We start from the raw sequence: 24,866 nt of genomic DNA, 5'->3' as shown, positions 1-24,866 counted from the left end.
TTAGATAATCGGCTAAGAAAGCTAATGTTGACAAACACCGGTGACTTAACGCGTTAACTTGTGTTGTTTCAAATTGGCTCACGAGCAGAGATGCTGTCGGACGTTTTTGTCAGTTCGGTTGTGAGACTTCACTTCGGTGGTTTGCCAGCTTTCAGGCCGAAGTGAAGCATGTTGACGTTGGATGTGCTGAAGCTGAAGCATTTGGCAACAACCCGGAGTGGACCTGCCGTGACAGAAAGGGACGTAGTGAGTCAAAACGCATTTACATCAGTACGATATTCAGTACTGCTGAGAAACGAATATGAACTTTGAGTTTAGGTAACACTTGTCGAGATGTGGATGGCAACCACTTAAGTTAATACAATTTGTTAATCTGTCGCCTGATTTACGTTGTTTCTAAACCTACCTACCTTCTTAAAGCTACCCGTACTAGTCTACCTTATACTATTATTTATAAAATCACCATACATGCCAGCATTTGTTTTTAAATATCAGAGGTACATAATGCTTGTTGGAATTCCACACATTAATTTCAAGATTTCATCGGAGGTGTAAAGTGCCATTTACAAACATGGCATTGAAATTGAAGACCTGGATCTTGACGACAGCAGTGAGATAAGGCGTCACCAGCTTTCACAAGTTTGCAAAGTGGAACAGCCAATCTAAATGGAGCCGACGGTTCTGTCTGGCCCTTTGGGGCACACACAGTGGGAGTCAGAGGAGCCATTTCCTCTTGGATTTCACACACTGGATTCAGACAATGGAGGTGTGCTCTGTCCAAACATGAGTGGCCAGACAGGTTTGGATTTCAGAAACGGGGACCAGGATCCAACGTCCCAACAAAGCGAGGAAGAAAATGTTTTTCAGGACAAGCCAGTAGAGTTCGACAACCTCATAAATATCTCAAATTTTTCTTGTGGAGATTTGCAGTTTGAGGGAGATCAGTCCACTATTTCCAGAGCCTCTCTCCATAGTGCTCATATAGAGGAATTGTCCCTCACAGAAAACACAGAGGGACCTGATGAAACAAGTGACTGCACTTTGTCATGGCTTTTTTCTCCCACACTTGCTGATGTGGTTGGGAAAACCTCTGAACTGACACAGGAGGACCCTCTTGAGAGCTCAAATGCCCTCAGTAGTCAGGCTGAGCTAATAAGCCTCAGTGTACCGGTCTCTCCGTCGAAGATTTCCGAGACCAACACAGGGGATCCATTTTTGTTGGTAGATCTCCTCTCAAATGAACACTCTTGTCTCCCCACAGAGTCCTCAGGTGAATTTAACCCACATGGTGTCAGTGAGGAGCTGGTAAACCTGTCACAAGAGGAGCAGGCAGGCCCCCCCCACTCACAGAGCAGGGAGACTTTGTCACCTGAAACCGGAGACAAAGGTTTATTCCCTGATCAAGTGACTGATCTGCCTGTAACCTGTAGCACTACCCTGCAAGGTTTACCTGAGAGCTGCCTCTCGCACAACCACGTCAGCACGCCACTGGACTGTTTTGAAGGATCTGTGCCTTTGTTGGATTTAGAGGTTCCAGATTGTGACAGCAGTCTGAGCCTGTGCCCTGCCAGTCCTCCCTCTGTTATCTGCACAGTTTCACCGTTGGATTTATCAGCAGAGGAGTCGGAGGTGGAACATGTGGGAGCTGCTGTAATTAGAAATGTGACATTGAAGCAACAAGGTGAGAATGACTCATTTGCTCTGGGTTTGTCAGCTGAGCCTTCATCACTGACAGTACCTCTGGCTGAAGATGCCTTCATCCAGGGTGGTTTCACCAGTCAGAGTTACTCTGTGGAAAAGGAGTCGAAGGATTTGATGGAAGACGCGATTTATTCTGAAGCCAAACATCAGGGGAATGAGGCAATGGCTTTGGATCTGTGCTTGACTGCTGATGAGGTCCATGACGAGGAAACTTGGGACTTGAAACCACAGGAGGGTGTGCAGGATGGAAGTGATCCCAATCCGACAGCCGAACAGAGGGAAGAGGAGAGGTCGACAGGCACTAACCAGCTGGAAGGATCAGATTGTCATGAAGTGGCTTCTTTTGATTTCTCAGTTCAGGACTTAGACACTTCTCCTGAGGCTGGATGGACTAGTGAGCAAACTGTGGAGACAATTTCCCTCTCTAAGATGGTGGTAGATGACTCACTGCCAATGGTCTCGGCTGTGAATACGAGGGAGGAAGATGTCTCCCCACTAAAAGCTGTGTTTGACGCTTTAGACCAAGATGGAGATGGCTTCGTTCGTATTGAGGAGTTTATGGAGTTTGCTGCTGCCTATGGGGCCGATCAGGTGAGATGCCTTTTTTTTTTTTCATTTGATTTCATCATTTTAAGCTTGCACCTTCTGTGTAAAACCATATAGAGCTCCATATACGTAAATGATTTATGATTGATTTCCTGCTGAACCTCAGAGAACTTCCTGCAAAAAGCCGGCTTAATTCAATCAATTGAAATCCATCTGGCTGATGTCACTTTGCTATCAGTGTTTCAAGTTATTTAGTATCTGAGTACATTTGGAACTCACAGTTGTTAGAGTTAAGTGAGTAAATAAAATGTGTGTGAATCTAAATTGCTCATATAGAGGTTAGCATTGTACTATTGGTATAATTTATATATACAGTATGTTGTTTCTAAAACTGGGCCCTTGAGTTTGAGTTTAAACGATGAGTTTAAATGTTTTAATGAACTGCATCACGTTTATGTTGCCCTGACATATAAGGAAGCAGAGCTAACGTGACCCCTGCTTGGGTGCTGGTGTGTTTCCCACAAAGCAGCTCTCAGCATTCGGTGTAATAGATTCGGCTAATACCGCCGCATCTTATTAAAACCATGCCTGGATTAGTTTGTCTTCTATATTTGGTGAGTGTTCAAGAGCCCGGAGATTTGGGTTATCATCCTGATAAGTCTGTCAAGCATATTGGCTGTAATGAATTCTGTCAGGCCTGGCACTCCTCCATATGTCAAATGACAAACACCCATCCTCCCATTTACATATCCTGCGGTTTGGGGATAATCTCGTGTCAAATGGCTGATGTGTCTCACTCCACCCGTGACCCTCACCCATTTGTTGCATATGGCTCTTTTGCACCAGGCTTTGCACATTTTGTGAAATAGTTTCACTCTTACTTGCAAGTAACTTCAATCAATTCAATTCTAATTGATAGGCTTACTTAGTGAATCAGCATTTCTCTATGTGAGCACTAAAAGGGCAGAGAGCCTGTTTGCCTCATCAGTTCATTAGAATTCCACATAGCTTTTTCCCTGTGTGACGTTCTTGACTTAACTGTATTACCTAGATCCTTTGAGCGCGGCAGGTTTAGGTCAAAGAAAGTTAAATTGAGAGTTTTGACACAGGTTTTGCATTCTCTAGAGTAAAACTGGTGTTAGTTTCTCTCCCTGTCAGACGTGTTTGTCTGTCTAAAGTTTTACAAGAATCAGACTGACATTCAGCAATTGATCACACCATTTGCAAATAACAGTAAAAGGATGGATGCAAATGATGATGTAACCTAACGGCTGACGGAAATAAGAATAACAGCATGTATTCGATATATTTTTCAACTCATTTATTGATTTCTCTTTCTTCATGCAGTAAAAAAAATATGCTTTTAAATGTTGATTTAGAAATAAGGCTGATCCAGGCAAAATCATTATTTTAGAATACATTAACCAGGTTAATTTAAACTCTCTGATGAAACAGGGCCTTTGCGTGAGGATGGGTACTTGTTGGTACTCCACACACAGTGTGTGATGTTGGCTCACTAATGCTTTTTAATCCCTTATCTCCCAGTTCAAAGCGCCTCTGTTGCCCCCGATCTGTCCCGTGTCTAGCCGTAGGTCTCTGTGGCTCCCCAGGCAGGGAATTGTGAAGGATTAAGAGTAAAATGTGACTCCATGACAAGGGACTCCATGGTTTGTGTGCCGTCCATCAATCGCCTTGTTTTTAGGGACAGACGAACGGAGCTTTTGTCAGGTTAGTTTAATGTAAATCAATTCCACCTGTTGTTTTGCTAGGCAGTGCTAAAGGTGATACATTTACATGACACTGGGAATCGATGTTCTTATAGGTGTGGTCTGTTTTACTGTTATTCCATACCCTTTGGTTTCTGGTGGAGTTCTCCCACTGCACCTCCCAAGTATCTAGATTCCAGCTGTTTCCTTTGGATCTTTGTTTCTTAAAGGTTTTCCTTGGACTTCTATCCAGATTGTGCAGATTGATGACTTGTGTGTCTTTCTCTGTGTGTATCTATCAGATATCTGGTTTCCAAGCTAATTTGTGTCCTCGCAGGAAACTCCTCTTAGAGAGACAGAGAATTTGTTATGTTTTCCTTTCACATTCACAGTTAGTGGGCAGCAGAAGGACTTATCTTCAGAATTTGTGGAATGTTGTATAATTCATGTAACCTCTCAGTGGATTTTGAGTTCATTAGCTGAACTCATAGATCAGTGGGAAAGTCAGGTCTGATCTAACAAGGCCTATATGCAGCTGATTGTGTCTTTGCTGAGGTAACAAATGGTTCATTCGTCTGATATCAGTTTGGAATACATGTGTGCTTTTCATATTTGAATAAGCTTTGCCCTGATAATATATGTCAATGATGTGTAGATAAAAGTGGTTTGAATAACCTTCCCGCCTGCTCACATTAGTGACATTTCACTTTGGACCATGGTGGTGGTAACACGAGTATTTTAGCAGTGTGGTTAAGAGAACCACAGGGCAATAGGTCGTACTAATTCATAAGGACATCCATAAATAACACTTAAAAACAAATATAAAGTTTCAATTGCCAGTATGGATGTAAGCCTAGTTGGGGTTGACCGCTACACTCATCATGTCACAGGGAGGTTTTTTAGTAGGAATTATTTCTGAGTGTGAAAACAATGATTGGTTTAGTTATTTTGTATTGCGTCTACAAGCCTCACAGATAATTTCCTTGTTTTCTGCCAAGCCATACATATACTATATATACAAGAGGCATTCTTCAGTAAGATGTTGTATTTGTATTTATATTGTCATAGTTTAGTTGAGGACAAGCAGCAGGCCTTGCATATGTGCCACTTTGCAAATATCAACCTGTCAAAAGACAGCAGGGCGGTATTCATGAGGTATTTGCATGCATGTTCGGCTAGATGTTGTATGCCAGTCATGCAAATGTTTCCTCCAGAATTATTCCAGGATATGATGGTGACCATGTGCATACACACACATACTGCATTGTGTGCAGTTTGAATACAAGTGTCGTATAATGTAGAATCTTAAAGCAGAAGACAAAATACAGTCTATTGTATGTCAACGTTCAAATGTATTTCCCATTTGAGTTAAATCGTAGATGATCCCCTATGAAGATCCACCACTTGCCCTTTCATTATGTTAATTTACAAGCACTGCCTCTACCACTTTGCTGGTTGAGACATCTTTTTCAGAAGAACCCCTTTGAGATACTGTAAGAGATATGCTTAGTATTAAAAGGTTGATTTGCAGCCTTCAGATGTCAAGTTAGTGTAATAGTTTTGTGATATTTCTTGACTGTTAGGAACCCTTTGAGCAGTTAATGCTGACCTGCTGTCATGCGTGCAGGTACTACTCTACCTTTTGATGAATACCAGAAAGAAAATTGTCAAACCAAACGTGAAATGCCCAGCAGGCATGTTCCAAATCTGGGAATTCAGTTCAAAAGATCTTTCCAACCACCGCTCACTGGTTTCACTCACTGGTTTTGACCCTGATTGTGCACAAAAGCCGTACTGAACTGCATTGTGGTCATGTCTCTCTTGTCAGTCGACACTCCCAACCCTACTTTAGCCAGCCTCCCTCCCCTCACCCGCTGCTTTTATGTACTGCCCCTCTAATCCACAATGGAATGTCCCATGCCCTGAAACGTCCCCTCTCTTGAGTTCACTTTTGTGTGTTATGTGTGTTAATGTTTTATATCCAAAGATCATTCTGCCTTTTTTTTAATCATCTCCTGCCAACCCACTGGGCTTATGATCATGGTTATCGGAGTATTGTTTAGGAACTATTGTGAAATACCCTCCAGGAAAGACTCACCAAAGGGTATTCTTCTCCACGGGGTTATGCACAACAGTGGTCTGTGTGGAGGCGGTCAGGCGTGCCCCGGCACTGATTAGACACAAATAGAGGAAACAGAAAAACCACAGTGCCTTCACTGCTCCGCTAAGCAGTGGAGCTGACAGAGTTGCCTTTGAGTTTAGCTGTTATCTGCCTTTACTCTCGGCCTGTGCTTGTTAGGTGTGATGATGCAAATGATTATGTAATACAGTATTAATGATAATACTGTGACATTTTTAAAAACAAAGCATAAATGGCAACAAAAGACAAAGACAGCTAAAAAATAAGTAGTTAGATTACCAAAATACCACTATCAAAAAGTTTTAAGAAGTAATGTTTTAGCTTGCTTAAACTTCCTGCCAGTAAATACTGTAGTTATATAGCACATTGCAAGACCCATGCAAGAAAACAATACAGGCAGTCAGCAGGTCGAATATACAGTACACGATCAAAACAAGAATGAGTACAACATGAGTATAACACAATGCTTCCATCAACATTCAATTAAATGAATTAATTAAGTTAGAACCGGGACAGTTTGCCAGTTTAATAGTTGTTGAGAGACCTTTTCAGGGTCTTGGGGCCAAAATACAACTGAAATCACATTCACCTTTTAGTTTTTAGGTTAGATCTAGGAATAGCCAACAGGCTCTGCTCAAAAGACCTGAGGGGCCTGGCACTGCTGCACAGGCTTAACAACTCTGATGTAGGCCATGGATAGCTTCCACAGCATAGTAGGTTTATGTTGCTCCGGCTGCTTTGGCTGCCACAGCGGTTCATCCAGCCTGTTTAGTGCTGGGTTATTGTAATATACTGCCCTAGTCTCTTTCTGCAGACGCAATAACTAATACTAATTCACTGCTTGTTTTAACAGTTATGTAAAAATGTCATCAGGACCACAGACACTCATAGTTAATTCCCCAATCACACCTCAGTTTTCTCACCCCACCCAGCTGAGGTGTTTCTGAATAGCTGCATGGAACATGTGAACTGTGATGCTCCATTGTGAAACGGAAAAATAAAAGCTGTATTCAGATGGTTACCACTGACCTCAACCACAGATTTCCTTTTCACAAGTTCAATCGTTGAAAGACCCTGTTTCCCCACCAATGCTTCTTCAGCCTACAGTATACAGCAAATGTACTGTATGGAAAGGTTTAGCACAGCGGAGGTGGAAGTTGGATGAGCCTCGATTCCACATGCTAAACTCAGCATTGCAGCGTTAACCACCGTTCAGTGAGATCAGTCACTCCCCTCCTTTCGCTAAGTACAGCTGGGTTTAATTCACCAAACCCAGATCACAAGCCAGGGGGGTTGTTGGAGTCAGTTTATTAGGAGTTTCAGCCTTCTCAGCCTCCTGAGTCGGAGCTCAGTGTTGCTAAGCAGATCAACTTGTTTGTATGTGTAACTGATATCAAAAGTGTAGAAGAGAGAAGGCGCGCACAGAACGAAAGACTCGCTAAAATGACCATGTTCACATTGTGCGCCTACTTTCTCAAGGAATAAGTGAGTCAAAACCACAGAAACCTCACCCGACATACTCTCAGGCTCCTTCCCAGCTAATTTTGTCAGTTATACACGCCTGAAATTACACTGTAATAATGGGTTAGTGCAATTTTGTGATGGACGACATTTGACTTAGTCTATTATTTGGGTAAATAGATTTTGATTGCTTGGTGCTGCCAAAAAATCTGCAGATACAGGCGCGCATCTCGTTCCCAGGTCTTTGGGGGCCAGAAAACTAGATAGTGCGCTTTAACCGGGGCAACGTGCCAAAGAATGTGTCCAGACGAAGAGAGACTCAGTACAGATCAGATAAGATTTAATTTCACATATAGTAGGAGTCAATTTTCAATCTAAAAAAAATGTTGATCCAAGGTGCACTGTTGTTTTTTTTTAATGCTCTGAGGTCCTGTAGTTACTGAAGCACACATCCTCTTGTTGCCAGGTTACTGACTGTATGAATATACAGTATGTAGGTGCACTTACGTAACCCATTTAACAGCTGAGTGCAAAAACATTTCTGTGCACAAACGGCTATATGGCTTCACGTTATATAAATGCATGCATTTTAATAAATGTTCATTTATAATAAGATTTTTTTTCTGTTATTGGGCAAACCATCTTCATATATTCAGATTCCCGTGTCTTTATGGTGAAAACACATCTGCCACTGTAAAGCTTTCAGTTTTCTTTCGTCTTTTTTTCCCTTTTTTTCTTGTTATACGGCAAGAGAATAAAGACTGTACCCTTTGCACACTTTAAAATCCTTGTAAACTCACTATTGCCCTGTCTGCAAAAGCTGATTGTCCTCTGGAGGTCAGAAGTTGTTTTTATTGGTGACTTTTTGCTCCTGTAATCAAAATATACCGTGAAACTGTCGTGTCAGTGAAATGAAAAGAATGAGTTTGTGGTAGTTTTATGTAACTTATGTCCAGATGAAGTTCTGGCTTGTTCTTCTGCATGTGCTTTTCCATTGAAGATGCAAACACTGCAGTCCAGTCATTTGCCCCCTTGTGCGGTAAAACCTCCCCTTACGTCATTCATGACATCATCTTGAAGCATCCAGGCAAAGCAAATGATGGGGTTGTGGGAGAGAGATTTTCTTCTGTTGCCGTGATGAAATTAGTTTTGAATGTTGTGTTACTTTTGTCTTTCAGGTGAAGGATCTGACCAAGTTTTTGGATCCCAGTGGCCTGGGAGTGATCAGCTTTGAAGACTTCCACCGTGGAATCTCAGCTATTAGCAATGGAGGTGAGTCATCAGAGAGTGTGTGTGTGTATGTCCACTGTGGTTTTAATCTTATATTTAAAACCTTCATGCCGTAAGTAAACCTCGTCTTTAATTGTTTTCCCTTTAAACTCTTTACCTAGCGTCCCCTTTTTGTGGACTCAATTGGCCTTTTGTTTAAGACTCTGGGGGTTTTACATTTAATGATTTGTGAAACCCACGTACTAAAAGTATTCTGACATAAAAATGTCTCCCTTTTGTCATGTGTAATAAATACAGTAAGCTTTTATTGGACATATTAATATTTTCATCACTAATCAAAGCATGGTGAACTTGTTGTTATTTGATCTGCCTGTAGTACTCCATGTGCAAGAACGTATTTTCTTTTCGATTTTATTTTGGCTAACCTGCCGTTAACCTAATTCTGCTGCTAAAAAAAATGCCTCGGCAGCAAATTCTTGCACCTACATTTAGTCTCCAGCATCTGGCTCCATCTCCCTGCATTCCCCATGGCGCCAAATATTGTTGTCAACACAGTATGTTCACATCCATCGCTCAGCTGAGGTGAGGGATTTTGAAAGGAAAGGCAGAAGACTGACCCAAATTCTTTGCAACTGGACTCAAAGTGCTGTTTTTCTTTCTTTAACCATTTTGCTGCCCTCCTGTTCCACTTTATACGCTATTTAAAAACTGCTTCAAGTTGTCATATACTGTATTTCCCTCCCACAATGGGAACAATTTATAAGCCTGTTTTGACATGTATGTCACCAGGTTTCTCAGGCTTCACCTCAGTGGCAAATCAAATCGAAATCTTAGATTGACTTTAAATTTGAACTATTTTCATGTTTGTGACAGTTAGTGAAATGTACATGATGGATTTAGACACCTCAAAGTGACATCATTACAAAGAGTTTCATCTCTTTGGCAGTTTACAGCACACACTGGTTGTGTTGACATACTGTGCAGATTGTGGTGACGTCACTGCAATAGTGCACTGCTTGCCTCAGTCCACCCAGCCTATTGATTGGTAGTACTCTTTCCCAAGGCTTTCTGGGTTGCACAGCTCTGGTTACTCAGACCATTAATAAGTCATGCATTGGAAAGCATGAGATACACAGACACATGGGCCTATTGGCAAGGTTTCAGAGCGGGAGTGGCAGAGAGATTTGGTTTGGACAGAGAGTCCTATTCACCTAAATTATTTACTGTCCTCTCTCTTAGCCCTGTCCTCTCTGTCTCTCTCTTGTTTCTCTTCTTCTTGTCACTAGTTTCAAAGCAGTGTTGTAAAGTGAGATTGAGAAAACAAGCCATGCTTTTATATATGTACTGTATATCGCAAAAACCTTTAGTGTGATGGCTTTTTCACGGCATGGGCAGTCTTCAAATTAATACATGACAGACGTTCATGTACTGTCTATTAAGCCAGATATTTCCTGCTGGAAGACGGTTTCCCATTAGTGTGTGAAGATGAGATCTCTACTGTAACCTCCCCAAGTCACTCACACACTGCTGACAGAATTCCACTATGCTTGTAAAGGTGGGGTCCAGCTTTCCAGACACTTTACAGCTGAACTATTGGTTTTTAGATCCACTGTTGGCAAAACCTGCTCTGCCAGCTAGTTTCTAGTCTAGTCTAGGTTCAGTATTAAACTTCTTTGCACTCCACCTTCTTTTTTTGTATTTAATTTCTGCTCCACTTGTTACTGGCAGGAGCACCTTTAATAAAGATGGGCCTGCAGGCTGTGGAAATGCCTCGTCCCCTGTAGTGGCTATAGCATGTCTGCAACAACAAAAGTTAGTCTAGAAAAATATCCGTGGTGCTCTCATATTTTGACATCCCGCCAGGAGACTGCAGGTGTGTTGCACAAACAGAAGCCAGCTCCTCCTGCACAGCCCCATTCGGTGCAGACTCATTTCACTTAAATGGCCTGCAATGTGTACGAGTCATCACTAGCAACGGGTTACGTAAGACCGGGGGGCACAAAACCCCTTGGGTCTACTGGCAGCTTTGGAGAACACTGTTTGTGTTCTAGTGTCTCAGTAGGGTGCTATTAACATCTCTGTTTACTAGATACAAGAGCCGCAGTGGCTGATGGGACTCTCGTTGGTCCGTCTCAGTTTACATTGTCTGCAGGTGCTTTCAACAGAGGCCTGTATTGACAAACTTGGAGTGGATATGGGTTGCTTCTTGTCCTTTTTTTTATTGTTTTATTTTCCCCATACACTTATTACATGACATTCTATAGCCCTTGAAATGTGAGTGTAAAAGTTACATAATGTTTACTGTCACATCACGCTTAGATTGCTGACTGTAAATATGCCAAAGTAGGGCAGCTAGGACACAAAATGTGCTGATTGCATACTGATATGTCTGCCTATAATGTGTTTGCTCAACACACATGGAGTCACCTTTTATTCCTTTAAATGAAGAGAAGTGGAAAGTCTTATCTGCAAAAAACAAAATGCTTTTCTTTCCCTTATCTAGATCATATTTCAATTTAATAAATGAAATAATCCTATTTACATTTGGATTCTTTTTTTTTACTACTGTAGATACAATTGCCATTTTTCATGGTTAAGAATGATCATGTTCATTTAAATTAGAAATTACACATTGTTATCTATTTTTGAATGAATATATAAAGCATTCAGTAATTATGAAATTAGTTTATACAGTATTACGTATTATATTGTATCAGGTATTTCTGAGATTATATTCACAGTGCGAGCACACACCACAGTTTACAGTGACTGGTGTTTTGAGTCGGCTCTGTCACATCATAGATCTTCTTTATGAGATTGAGACATTTAAATGAACATTTTAATGCGCTTAACCAGAAGGTGGAACACGAATATCCAAGATTGCTGTCTCATTATCATTTTACGGGCTCCTGGAAATTTAATTACATACACGTGTACTTGTTCACAAGGCAAACGCATATTTAATAATGAATTGTCAAACATGAAAATGTTGATTGTGGGATTTTGATTTTTAGTGACAAGTTTTATAAATAAGCAGAAAATGACTCACTGTAGCAATGGATATTCAGTATATTAGTACTGTCATGATACTTTTCATAAAACATAACCTGCTTTGATGCCTTCTTTCTTCATAGTGGCTGTTTGTTTGCATATGGATGCTGGTACTATATACACCAGCCTTGTGTTTGTTGAGCCTCCTTTGCTGTTTGCCTTCATTTGTTTATTCTGCACTCATTAAACCTGTCTTCTTCCTCACATATCTACAGGTCCAGAGCCTCAGCTCTACAACTACAGTCCAGGGGATGGAGCTGTGGGCTGTCCAGAGGAGTACGACGAGGTGAGGTGCCGCGCAAGAGGCTTAGCCTCTCTGGTTGTGTATGTGGTCCAGTTGTTGTGCCTTCAGTTCCCGTTGGTTGCACACAGCAGCACAATGTGGAGGTCACAGGCTGAACTCCCTGTGCACTCTTCCCACTGTAATTCACCGAGTGGCTTGCAGAGCTATCATTACCTCTCTGTGAAAGTTCCACAGACTGAACACCCTGGTTTGGCTGACACTAAATAGCATCTGGCAGGCTTTTGAGTATTCTCTGACAAATATTGAATTAGCTGGAATGTGTGTTGAGTTTTTACATGTGTGTGGACTTGTGTTTTTACAGTTGTGGTTAGCATATCTGGAATTCCTGTCTCTTCTTGTGCACGGAACTTGTATATTTAACCATCATTGTTGCTGGCCTCCGCAAAATTGAAATGTTTCTGCTATTGTGTGCACTTTGAGCGCTGCAGGACTGGACTGTTGTTTTAGCGGCTGTACGTTGCACAGCATCACCACCCTCTCTTGGTGTGCTGTAGAAGTGCAGGCCCATGTACCATAGTTGAAAGTGCGAATGGATTCCCTCCACTTTAGTAAATTTCACACGCTTCATGAGTTGATAATTGTATGATAAAGTCAGGCATTCGTTTTAAATACTTTGGTTGAAAAAATGTACAAACATTGCAACCCTGTGGATTTTTGTTGACACTAGTAAATCCATTACAAGAGACACAAACACAAGGCCTGATGTTATTGTACAGTCGCATTGCAGTTATTGACTGCTCCAAGGCTCCAGAACACAGGGAAGGCTGTGTTAAAGCTGTTTGTCATATATTATAAATGATAGAGTACCACCAAGTTGAGGGTGAAATCAAGATAATTGGCGCTACAGTAGATGTTGAATGGTCTGTATATTATATACCTCTTTATAACTCTGTGTTTTCTAATAGTTCCTGAATGATGTGCAAAGGCTTGATGTTGTGTTGCTTTAGGTGTTGGACTAATATCAATGTTCAAATGTATCTGTTGATGCAGTTGAGGTCTAATTGTTTATATTATATTTAGTTACATATGAAAAATCTGCTGAACTGATGTAGCTAAATACAGACTTTTTAATGCAGTTTGCTTGGCCACTAACAAACATGGATGTGTACTAACAATGTGTAACGTCCAGCGATTAAGTGTCTTTGCCGTTTACTGGAACCCATAAGCAGAGTTTTTGGGGAAGTTTGTGTTTATGTTTGAAGTAGACGCCACACCTGTGTCCATGGCCCTGTTTTTCCCTCAAGTTCCTGGCAGAAAAGGGTTCCTCGCTGTCAATGGCTCTGCTGTTCTCGCCCTGTTTGCTTTCAAAACAGGCAAGGTGAGGCTGTTCAGCTGAAGCCTGGCATAAGAGAAAAGCAACGCCCCATCCACCCCGCTTTTTTTCCTTTACTAAATATGTTCTGCTGTCGCTAACTTTCACATTTCCGTCTCACGTTTTAATATCTTAAATCGAAGCACACAACAACAGTAATCGTAGCCTTCCCACTTGTCATAACCAGTGTTTTTGTTTTTACAAATTATGCACCTACTTTGCCTTTCAGAGGCTTATAGCTTAACAGCATGTTAGTTTTCTATTGGCACACAGTCAGATAGTTATGACAGGTTGTTGTGATGTATGGCCCTCATTCACTGCACAGTCTGTAACATGTAGAACACGGCTTAATGATTTATACTGTCACTCTGGGCCAGGAAGTGAAGCTCCCAGGAGCCAGGAAAGATTAAACAGTTATTCCGCTGGTCGTGTGGTGTTTTAACTCGGGCCTGCCGGGGAGAAAGCTGGTTGATTGAGCATTACAGCTGACTTCTGCTACTCTTTGGACTTTGTCTCTGTCTCCTCCCCTCTGACCACCCGGCAGAGCTGAACGAGGTGTTACAGTTTTTTCCGTTCTTCAAACGTACTCTCTCACTCTCTCTGAGAGTGAAGGTGAGGAAGCATTAGCAGGAGTTATTAAGAGGCTCTTATGGCAGGGCGGCTTTCCTGGCAGTGAGGCCGGGCAGAGAGAATGGTTCTGGGCATGGTGGATAGCCCTCTGGGCCCTGCTTCTCCTGACACTTCATTTATAATGGTACGTTATGCTCACCTGTCTTTCCTTCATTACTGCTTCACCGCTCTGACACCTGATAATGTGTCTGTAGTTGCTAATAACTTCAGATGGTCTTTTTTGGCATGGGTTTTGTACTGAGCATTTGGTATTTGTTGCTTGGAAAGCCTGAAGCTTGCTCATTTTATTTGAACTTGTTGCTTAGAGGTGTTGATGCAGCAGGTTTTGCTTGGAACAGCCATCTGAATCGCAGCAGGCTGTCTCTGAAGTCTGTTTATGCTTTATGATTTATTTGGTCGTTGGCGTAATTGGCGTCAGTACCTATTGGCTAGACTGGAAGATTGAAAATAGACCATCTTTGAAATGGCTGCCCCCTCCCACTGTTTGATCAATCTATAGGTGTGTTGTCTGTCTTTTGCTTCTCATGATTGTAAATAATTCTGATTTGAAATACACCTGATGACATTTTGAAAAACTCTGTAGACACTGGTAGACATTATACAAGTACAAGTACTCAGAATATACAGTATATACAGCATCCACTATTTTTGTATATATAAAGTTCTATTCATGTTCATGCCCTGTTGTTATCTTGAATAATTCAGATCAGTATGGATTTGTCTGTTTACTCCTTGAGGGGCTGACTATAATGTGTTTATTCTTGTTGTCTTTCTGTTACTGCAGCAAAATGAGGTTACAGACAGTGCGTACCTGGGCTCTGAGAGCACTTACAGTGAGTGTGAGACCTTCACTGATGAGGACACAGGGGCCCTCGTACCCCCCGAGATGCATGAGGATGTGGAGACGGACAGCGGCATTGAGGCCACGCTGCACGACCCTGAAGATGGCGGAAATAGGTCGGTATAAATTCCACCTTCAGCTATGTACGCAATGTCAATTTTGGCCAATATGCTCCTATTTCCTGTATATGTACACACCCAACCTCTGCTTTGTGTTTGATGCTGAGAAGGCTAGTCGCAACCCTGAATGACTTCTGTCATACATCATCAATTGTAATCCCCTTCATCACGTCATAATGCTGTTTGTAATCGCTGCTGGCTGCAGAATCGACCCTAAGTGTGTGTCAACTCTCCAGCTAAGGGTTAGCCCTGGAGTTACCCTGCACCGACCTTTCACACAGACCACGTGGTTTACGAGTCTTGCATGCCCAACGCTGGATCACTTGGGTTCTATTTGGGTCACCAGACAGGCAGTAGACAGCCACCACTTTATTGACTGAACGCCTTAAATTCCCCTTGATACACCAGTTGGTAGAAAGTCAGTCAAACCTGCAGTATCTTACTGTTCCTCTGTGTTTGGTTTCCTTAATTGCAGCTCCTCATGTACTCGTACACCATGTATTGTCACAGGCAGTTTGAGGCTGCACTTAACTTAGTCGGCGGAGACATCGACTGTTGGTGTTTTCTGTACGGCTGAACAGGAAACCTCATTCAGAGATAACTTGAAAAGTGCACAGTGTGAGCGCCCCAGACCTTGAACACAGACGGCCCTTCTCTCATTCTTTAACCAAGTCGGCGTGTCTGAGTGGATCATCATTTGTATCGGCTGAAAAGAGACTGAGATCTGCTCACCCTCTCTGAATTCTCAGTTTATGGCTTAAACTGTTACTGATCACAGTAAGAGAAATATTTTTTATATGTTATCCCTTCTGGGTTTGCAAGAATTGGACAGCCTGATGTGTTTTTCAGGAACCGCTTGGGTTCTATTTGTAGTTTTGTCACGGCGGATTTCATTTGTCTTATGTTCTTTGGCTTACGGTTGCTTTGGACTGGAGTTTGATTCTTTTATTGTTTTCTTATAATGTTTAGTGGAGGTTAATATAATTAGCTTAGTGCAGTGGAAAGTGCCCAGTTATCCCAGCCCCCCTTAACACCAGCACTGCCCGCTCAAAGTCGTCAAAATAGTACCTTAGTGACTTCACTACTGCTTTCCAAATCTCTTTCAAATGGGCTGGTGTGATGAGTGTCTCATACTGACACACAGCTGTCAGTCTGTCACACGTTTGATGTGTTAGGATTTTCATTTTTACTGACTCAAGACAGTATATGCATGTTCATCGGTTTGAATGACACGATTATGGATTGAGTGAATGGTAGGTTTTGAATATGGCTAAAATGGATTTGTCTGTATCAGAAAGGGTTGGCATTTTTCTAGCTTTAGTATTGAGAAAATATTATTATACTCTTCGGCAAAAGTAAGCTTTAGAAAGTGTAATTTAATTCCACCATATAAGACAAAGTAGCACCATAGAAAACTACATTTATAAGATGTGTGATTGATGAGCACAGTAGCGAGTCATTTTGGATCAGAAAGATAGTAATAAACTGTCTCTGCACTTCTGTGATGCATTATTTGCATCAGACAAGTAGGAGATTTGATATATTTTATCAAACCCTGATAATGAACCCAATTTCTCTCATTTTGACTGGTTAAAAAATCTTGCTTTATCCTGAATTCGGCCCATTCTCTCTCATTGTTAATGGGCAGGTAGTTGCTGCAGATGAGGTCTAAACGTCTGCACGTGAATGTTCTTGTTGATATAGTATTTAGGGCAAACACAAGGGAGGAAGTGCAGAGAACGGAGGCCTCATCTGCTGACTCTGTGACCTGTCTGTCCGGCTTGATGACGGGATGGAGTGGTCTGCCTCACATGGATGTGTTTGGACTTCCCATTCCATGATTGAGCCTTGAATTCCAGGAAGTGTTGAGTTAGCTCTTTTTTTTGTTGTTGTTTTCCTTTTTATCTTTGTCCACTACTGACGGGAACCTCACACTCCAACTGCTGAAATGAGAGAATATAAAGGTCATAGAATCTGACAGTACGTGTTCCAAAAATGTGGAGACTCATCGCTAACTCGCCTCCCAGAATGAAGAAGCTCTCTCTTGATTCGTTAGTGACTTTATCAGGGCAGTGAATATCTTGACAGTCTGTGATACGTCTATATGTTACTCATGTCCAAAACCTTTAAGGGGTTTTCCAAGTCAGAAACAATTTGCTACTTACTGTGATTCAACATTGACTGTGAGTAAATGCAACAAAAATGTTAGTAAGTAGACTGCAGCCTGGTTAACCCAGCTAACTCTAGCCATATTCAGAGTAGGAGTATATGCACTAGACTGGGGATTAAGAATCTAACAGGATTAGCCTCCCCCACCCTCCTCTGTCCTACCCGTGTCCCCACACACATTTGGCCCTTGGACGGTCAGCAGGACTGTCTGTCGGCCGTTGCTTAGCCTCAAATCTGATTAACCCGCTCACAGTCAACCCTTTCTGGTACAGCCTCAAGTCTGTCGGGTGGCACAGACGATGCAACATCCGTCATGTGGCACTGTAGATTGGCAGCTCATTAGGACCACAGACTTTTCAAAGGCTGACCCTTTTTGTTTTCTCCAAAACTGGGGAGTTGTGGTTTTGTTTCAAATCGGTGTAACCTGTGAAACTTCAGGATTCCACTCTGGTTGTCCGGGGTTTTAACTCCAGTTGCTCCACGGCTTTCACGCCAGGGCAGTGGAGGGCGTTTAAAGATGCGTTCTCTCTCCTCGCCGTCCCTCTGCGCGAGGGACCTCAATATGGGGCCAAGTAGTAAGAGCCTGAGTAAAGGGTAAGTGACTTCAAAATCGTCTGTGTTACTATTTAACCAGTTGAGTCATTTGCAGAGTTGTTAATTTGCAAAGAGTAATTTTCAGTCTGACTGCTTTTTTTATGTAACACTATATGAGTTTAGGTTTTCACCCTGTAAATGAAGGTGATAATTTAGCCTTGAATTGGACAGATGAATGTCATTTTTCCTGTAAACATGTAAAATGGGCTTTGTTATTGTGTGCTGAGAAAGCAAGCTTTTCTGCTGAGTGGGACATCCTCGTCCTGTGTGTGCCTAAGACATCGAACACATCCTGTTGGACAACAGGAAAGGCCAGCTTTCCAGCTTTCCTGTTGAATGAAAATCAAAGGGTTGAATTACTGAAACTCTTGTATCTCTGTTGAATTCACAGCAAAGACTTCCAGATCCACCCAGTAGCTTTGTGTTCAGTTGTGGAAGACAACCAGCCAATTCTGAAAGCCCAAGTCACATCTCTTAAGTTTGACCCACATCAAACTACACAAAGGTTCCTCTCACATGTCTCGAGTGTTCCCATCGTGGTTTTGCATTACCAGCAGGGCACAAGACATTCTGTTTCAGCCAAAGCAGCCTTTAGGATTAATGTGAATTAACAGATTACCTTTTGAAGACAAGTGATCGTCGAACTTGTCCAGATTGCCGCTCTTCCAGGGGGAAGATTAATTGTACTTGTTTGGGATTTACAGAAGGCTCTCGTCATTTCCAGCCTTCTGGGTCCAACACACCAACTTTTTACAACATATTACCCAGATACTGTTGCTCAAGTACTATAACATTTCTATTTTCAAAAGATGGGCCTTGTTTGGTTTGGCTGTGATTGTGGTTTCTTAAATGGATGGTTATGTGGCTGTTTATACCCAGTCGGATGTCCATTTTTATCCTGCCTAATCCTACATTTCCCTCTATTTTTGGCTTTTGAGCTAAAGTTAACTGCGCTGTTGTTGTAAACACAAGTGAGCACACACACACTAACACAGTAATCCATTCTTATGTGTGCCTTAGGTTTTCCCTGAACTCTGAGCTCCATAACCACTCCCTGGTGACGGTCATTGGTGGAGAAGAGGAGCACTTTGAGGACTTTGGGGAAAGTAACACCTCAGAGTTGCTACTGGAGAGCAGCGTGGAGGGGACCGTGGAGGGGGGCGACTCCCCTCTCGTGCAGCCACCTGAGCAGGTCAATGGCTCCTCACTGCTCTCTCCCAGGTACGAGCTTGTCTTCCCTACACAACTAAAGCAGAGTGCCAGTACCTCCGACAACGACGAGTTAAAACATTTTACATGATGAACCCCAGTCTTGGATTAGGACATTCTGAAATGTAGAGAGCCTGCAGATCATTTAACTGGTGTGAATATTAATATCATTTTCATCAGGCTGACAACTTTCTTTTTTTTATCAACCCCTCCTGATAAGAGGTGTGACACTGTTACATTTTCAGCTGTGTCGTCCAGGTTTAAATGGCTCTATTTACATTCTTCAGAGAAAATGTTTCTGTTTCAACAAAGACACTGAGGTCAAACGTTGATAAGAGTTATCTGGAGACGTCCTTCCCACCATTATCTGCCTCCTTTTTGTGCTGAAGGGCAAGATAAATGACGTGCATGCAAAGTTCATTCCATCAGTCTTACTCTTACTGTTGCTAAGTTAGTGATAATGTGGATGTTGGGCTAAGTTCTGTCCTAAAACTGTGCTTCCTTTCTTGGCCAGTCTGTCTTAATGTTTTACACTCACACTGTTCACATCTGAGACATCTTGAGGAGTATCTAACAAGCTCTGGGCTGCAGTAGTACTGATACAGGTTGACGTTCGCAGTGTGAGGTGTCCACCAAACACCAAAATACAGCCAAATATATGCACAAGCTCACACACTCCTCTCTATGACACCATTCATTTGTGTTGGAGCCCCTATTGTAGCCTTTTCCCAGTCGTCTTTTTTCCTCCCTCCTCCTCTTTTCATCAGAGACCCAAAGCCGGATAATGCGCAATTCCCACTCAAGTGATATTTCTGTGATTCGCCTTGCCAGGAAGCTCTTAACAACTAAATGCCTAGTTTTTGCAGCCCATTGACAATACGGAAATAAGCTGGTCTAACTGGATTGGCACCAATAGTTGTAATAGAAGTACAACATTACTGTTTATGAATGTTATGATCTTTTCCAATCATTTAAAGTAGCTAAATTGGTATAGGATACCTCAAAGTGGAAAAGCATATACAAAGGGACAAATATAAGTTATTATGATCTTCAAACGATAGCTGAGAACCATAAGGAATACATTAATGGAATTCACATGCAGTGTGTGAAAGATTTCATGGCATACAAGTTGTGCAGAAATCTGTGGTTCGGCTAAAAAAATCATACACAAAAAAATAACTGCTTCCCACAAACTTCACCCACTCAGTGTGAATGCGTCACCGTGTTTTGAGCCAATCGCGCTCAATGTTGGCGCATGTAACAGTGCTGCCTACACACACACACCCCCACATTTATCTATCTGCATATCACAGCACTTTGACAACACGCACGCACTGTTGTGTGTTTTTGTCAACCAGAGGCCAACCCATCACTGCAGGCTTTATTTAAACAAAGTCGTCCCTCACACTGTCAGAAGAAAATGGCTCCGTACAACGGCGCATATGACCATCAAGTGACACTCACTCAAAGTCTGCCATGCCTCGTTTCTGCCTACATAAACAGGAACCTGTGCCAGCGTGTTGCATAATTCTGACCTGACTCGCTCCCTGAATGAACAATCAGCTGGTAGAGGTGATGCGAGGAGAGGGTACAGTCTCCAAACAATGAAATAATCAACCGTGTGTTTCGTTTGTTTGCTTGAGAGTGTATGTTATTTGGATTTGTTTAACTTCATTGGAACCATTCTGTAGGTTTTCTGAGGCAAAGATGCCAAGGTTGAATAGACAATAATGTTTGGCAGCGTGGAAAGAAAAATCTCAACACATTCTTCCTCCTGGAATGTTTTGTTTCCTTTACACTATCTAGAAAACAAACCACAGCCACACTGCAGTCTGTTTCACGTCTCCCTCCCACTGAAGCCCTCACACTTTTTACTCTTTCAATCTCTCTTGTTTCACTAACTCCCCCTGCACCTCCAGTGGTGTCCTGTCCCACCTCAGTGCACCCCTTCTTGTCCGTCACTCACCACTTCCTCCTCCTCTTCCTCCCTTTTTCCTCTTTCCAGTGCACCTGCTCCTCTCCCTGACTGCTTTCAGAGCTTCCTCAGGGAGGAGGCACTGGACTTTTTCTGTAGCCAGTGTCACAAACAAATAAGTCGTCTTGAGGACCTCTCCACTCGCCTCAATTTCCTAGAGATGACTAGGTAACACGTCATTCACGTCCCACTCCGACTATAAGCTGTGTGAATGTGTTTGCAGTGCTGATTAGATACAGTGTCACGCATGTTCTCATAATGTGTGCTTGGCATGCAGTGTTGGACTAGCCGCAACATGGTGTGTGTTATGTTACAGAATGTACTTTTCACACACACATTATGGTGTATTTTGTGGGTCTGTTTTAAGCCCATCTCACCTCACACTGTTCCCAATCTTTTTTTCATCTTCAACCTCTTTTGTGTGTCAGTTGCAGTGTGTTAATGTTTTGCATTTCTTGACGGAAAAGCTCACTTATGCCCTTTCAGTGGCTACTATGCCCTTTTTAGATGGTGGTAGCCAGTTCCCTCCCATTGTTACCACCTGTACAAATTCTGATTTGTCACTCATACAAGATGAGCATTTGCTCGTCTGAAAACAAGCTTATTTAGAATAGACTGATTGTACCTGTTAAGTTGGTTTGAAAGAGGCTGTAGAAATATGAAACAATAATCCCGGGTATCACAGGTGAGTGGTGTCTATTTCAGTATTTTTGGTTCTTCATGCCATTGTCTTCATGCTTCATTTGAGCTGTTGCAGAATGACTGCTGGTAGCAAAGCTTTTCAAAGAACCTGCTTTTATCGGAACAGACTTGCTGATCCAGGATTACTGACCAGTAGCTGTATTGCAGAAACTTGGTAATACTGAAATCCTATTTGACCTGTTCAACTGCTGAATTTGGCATGAATTTTAGAATCCACTAATAGGAATGTCAGAAAAATTTAGAAGTCCTATTTTAGGTTTTAAGTTTCTGTAATGCTGTCTAAAGTCAATGTCTATCTGTCAAGCAAAACTGATCCTAGATCAGCACTAGTAATATATGCTGCTGTGTTTGTGTTCGATTGCTGTGATGTTTGAATATCTCATAGCTTTGACAAAAACCCAGTGATTTATTATTAAAGAACAACCTCAACATGCCCTTTTGTCAGTGGGGCTCCTCTGCTAGCAGAGAGAGGGATGGGGGGGTGGACAGGCCGAATACCAGGAGATGGTGTCTCTTTCCTCTATCCTTTTTCTCTTCCTGACCATTTTTTCCTGTTGTTCCCCATCCAGCGCCGGCAAGAGGCTGTCCAGCAAGAAAGTAGCAAGGTAAGCTAAATGGTCGCTGTGAGTTCAGTAGGCAAGGGTTCATATTTCTATGATTGTAACAGATATATGTTTGGCATAAGGAAATAGCAATTTATCAAATGTAAACTGGCCCCAGGGACGGTTGAGTTCAATTTTCCCTCTCCACGTGCAGACATCTCCTCCAGAACAGCTCGATGACTCTGGACACCATGAGCGACTTAACGCGGGACATCCTGGAGCTCGCTGACAACGACATCACAGACAAGGTGAGAGCTGTCAGATCTGTCAAAGAAGTTAACGGATAATTTGGTTACACATATTCACACCTGCGAGCTGCCACATTTTTCACCTTTTGACAGTAGCAGTTAAAGGAAGAAGATTAAACTTTTGACTTTTCCCAGGTGCTCCTACTTGAGCGTCGAGTGGCGGAGCTGGAAAAGGAGTCGGAGGCATCGGGGGAGCAGCACGCGAGGCTGCGCCAGGAGAACCTTCAGCTGGTGCACCGGGCCAACGCCTTGGAGGAGCAACTGAAGGAGCAGGAGGTCCAGGCAGAGGAGCAACTACAGCAAGAGACCCGCCGTCACAAGGAGGCCCTGATCAAGCTGGAGAGGGAGAGGGGGCTGGAGCTGGAAAACCTGCAGGCCAGGTGAGCAGATGAGAGAAGACTATAGAATATCTTTGGTGGCAGCATTAAAAATCTAAATATATGTATTTACTGTACAACAGATTGATTGATTGTGCATTGTTTCGTTGAGTAAAAAAATTTCTATAAACTATAATTGTCATCAACCATTTAGATGTTTTTGATACTTATACATGGTCATTTTAACTGGATATTGTCAACAAGATCAGTCAGTGTTTGATAACCTGATGAGAAGTTTTTAGTTGTACTTTTTGGTGTGTTTGTTGTGTTAGATTTAATTTAATTTAATGGTATATTTAAAACACGTTCATTGTGACGCTAGTGGTTGACATGTTGTTTGTTGGAGGAGTCATGGCTCTACACTGCCACACGCTGGCACTAACCTGCCACTGAATGTAAGCTACTTTTCTGTGGTATAGCATTGTTTACTATCAACAAACAGTGCAGATGTGTCAGTTGTTACTTTGTGGCTGTACTGTAGGTCTTGGATGTGTGTGTGTCTGAAGGATTTGTGTTTGTTTCTCAGGCTGCAGCAGCTGGATGAGGAGAACAGCGAGCTGAGGTCGTGTGTTCCGTGTCTTCGAGCGAACATCGAGAGACTAGAGGAGGTGAGAGCAATAACATCTCCTGGTTTTTCTTGTCTTCCTCGTGCTCCTAATGCAGTCTTTCTCCTAAGTTCCATTTCTCACCATCCTCACCTTCTGTGGGGTTTTTTTGTTTGTTTTATTTTCCAGGAGAAGAGGAAGCTGCAGGATGAGACAGAAGCAATGTCCGACAGGCTGACGGAGGAGACGGAGTCCCGCAGGAAGATGGCTGACAAGCTGAGCCATGAGCACCACCAGAGCCAGAAGGAGAAGGAGTGCACACAGGAGGTGGGACTGGTTTCACTATGTACAAAATAAACAGTACTATGTGTACAAAATATTACAATACAGCATAACGTTATCACCGTCATGTGTCCAATATACCTGTTTTTGCCCTCTACCCCTCATTAAGATTCCTAATGACTTTACTAACTGATGTCTCTTGATTTGTTTGCACCACAGCTCATTGAAGACTTGCGAAAACAGCTCGAGCACCTACAGCTGTACAAGTTGGAGGCCGAAGCAAAGAGAGGGCGCACCCCCGGTGCAGGGCTGCAGGAATATCAGACCCGCACCCGCGAGGCCGAGCTGGAGCAAGAGATCAAACGACTCAAACAGGTAGCACACACATTCTGAGTATCTCATACTGTTTTCTCATTCTGTCACTCTAACCAGAATGTTTTGAAATGGAAGAATGATTTAGGATCAGGCCTGTGCTGTTTTTACGATGCGTTACATTTGACTTAACCCCTCCAGGACAACCGCAGCCTGAAGGAGCAGAACGACGAGTTAAACGGACAGATTATCAACCTGAGCATCCAGGGAGCCAAGAACTTGATGTCGGCCTCCTTCTCCGACTCCCTGGCAGCTGAGATCAACTCTGTGTCTCGTGGAGAGGTAGGTTTAGAGTTATGCAACATATTCAATATATGTTCACCAGGTGTTATTCTGTGACTCTGTTACCACTTTTATCTCCACTGACTTCTGTTTCTCTGTTTGTAGTTGATGGAGGCCATCCACAAACAGGAGGAGATCAACTACAGACTCCAGGACTACATTGACAAAATCATCGTGGCCATCATGGAGTCCAACCCCTCCATCCTAGAGGTCAAATAGACAGCACACAGTGACTCCTCAAGCTGTTAAATTATTGGAGACTTGGCTAAAAGAAAACTACCATCATTTTGGTAGGAAAACAACAACAACGCACTCAAACCCCCCAAAAAGAAGAATTTAAGATTTCTAAGAAATCCACGGCTGTCTGTGAAAAAAAAGCAATTTTCAGTTAGATATCCCTCGTGTGTGAATGTGTCAACCCTCAATACACTTGGGTTCTGGTGACTTCCATGTATTTGGCTAGAGGGA

At 42.5% G+C, this 24,866-nt stretch overlaps 1 protein-coding gene across 3 annotated transcripts; it reads left to right on the top strand.

The window, feature by feature from the left end:
- The first annotated feature begins 666 nt into the window (after positions 1-666).
- On the top strand, positions 667-24,702 carry rab11fip3 (RAB11 family interacting protein 3 (class II)). 3 transcript variants are annotated; one of them, XM_070927217.1, is made up of 18 exons: positions 667-1,540; positions 1,646-1,698; positions 1,804-1,936; positions 2,024-2,059; positions 2,147-2,292; positions 8,733-8,826; positions 12,051-12,121; positions 14,866-15,038; positions 18,825-19,025; positions 21,019-21,156; positions 22,260-22,295; positions 22,447-22,540; positions 22,676-22,920; positions 23,444-23,525; positions 23,652-23,789; positions 23,964-24,119; positions 24,258-24,398; positions 24,504-24,702. In XM_070927217.1, exons 1-18 carry the CDS (start codon positions 667-669, stop codon positions 24,615-24,617), a joined length of 2,925 nt encoding a protein of 974 aa, XP_070783318.1. In that variant the 3' UTR covers positions 24,618-24,702. The 3 variants fall into 3 exon arrangements, with proteins under 3 accessions (XP_070783318.1, XP_070783319.1, XP_070783320.1); XM_070927218.1 differs by lacking the exons at positions 667-1,540; positions 1,646-1,698; positions 21,019-21,156 and having other exon boundaries at positions 1,860-2,292; XM_070927219.1 differs by lacking the exons at positions 667-1,540; positions 1,646-1,698; positions 1,804-1,936; ... (3 more) ...; positions 12,051-12,121; positions 21,019-21,156 and adding an exon at positions 14,083-14,205.
- Positions 24,703-24,866: the final 164 nt, after the last annotated feature.

This window comes from Enoplosus armatus, chromosome 20 (genome assembly GCF_043641665.1).
Source record: "Enoplosus armatus isolate fEnoArm2 chromosome 20, fEnoArm2.hap1, whole genome shotgun sequence".
NCBI classification, from domain to species: domain Eukaryota; kingdom Metazoa; phylum Chordata; class Actinopteri; order Centrarchiformes; family Enoplosidae; genus Enoplosus; species Enoplosus armatus.
This window is presented reverse-complemented; position numbering and strand designations above follow the sequence as displayed.

What these genes read in the sequence shown, in the direction of transcription:
- rab11fip3 (XM_070927217.1), top strand. Translation starts at nt 667, where the DNA reads ATGGAGCCGACGGTTCTGTCTGGCCCTTTGGGGCACACACAGTGGGAG. An exon ending in AAGGTGAGAATGACTCATTT is followed by an intron (nt 1,699 to 1,803) that starts GCTCTGGGTTTG and finishes GTGGAAAAGGAG; the next exon opens with TCGAAGGATTTGATGGAAGA. An exon ending in GTCCAGAGGAGTACGACGAG is followed by an intron (nt 12,122 to 14,865) that starts GTGAGGTGCCGC and finishes CTGTTACTGCAG; the next exon opens with CAAAATGAGGTTACAGACAG.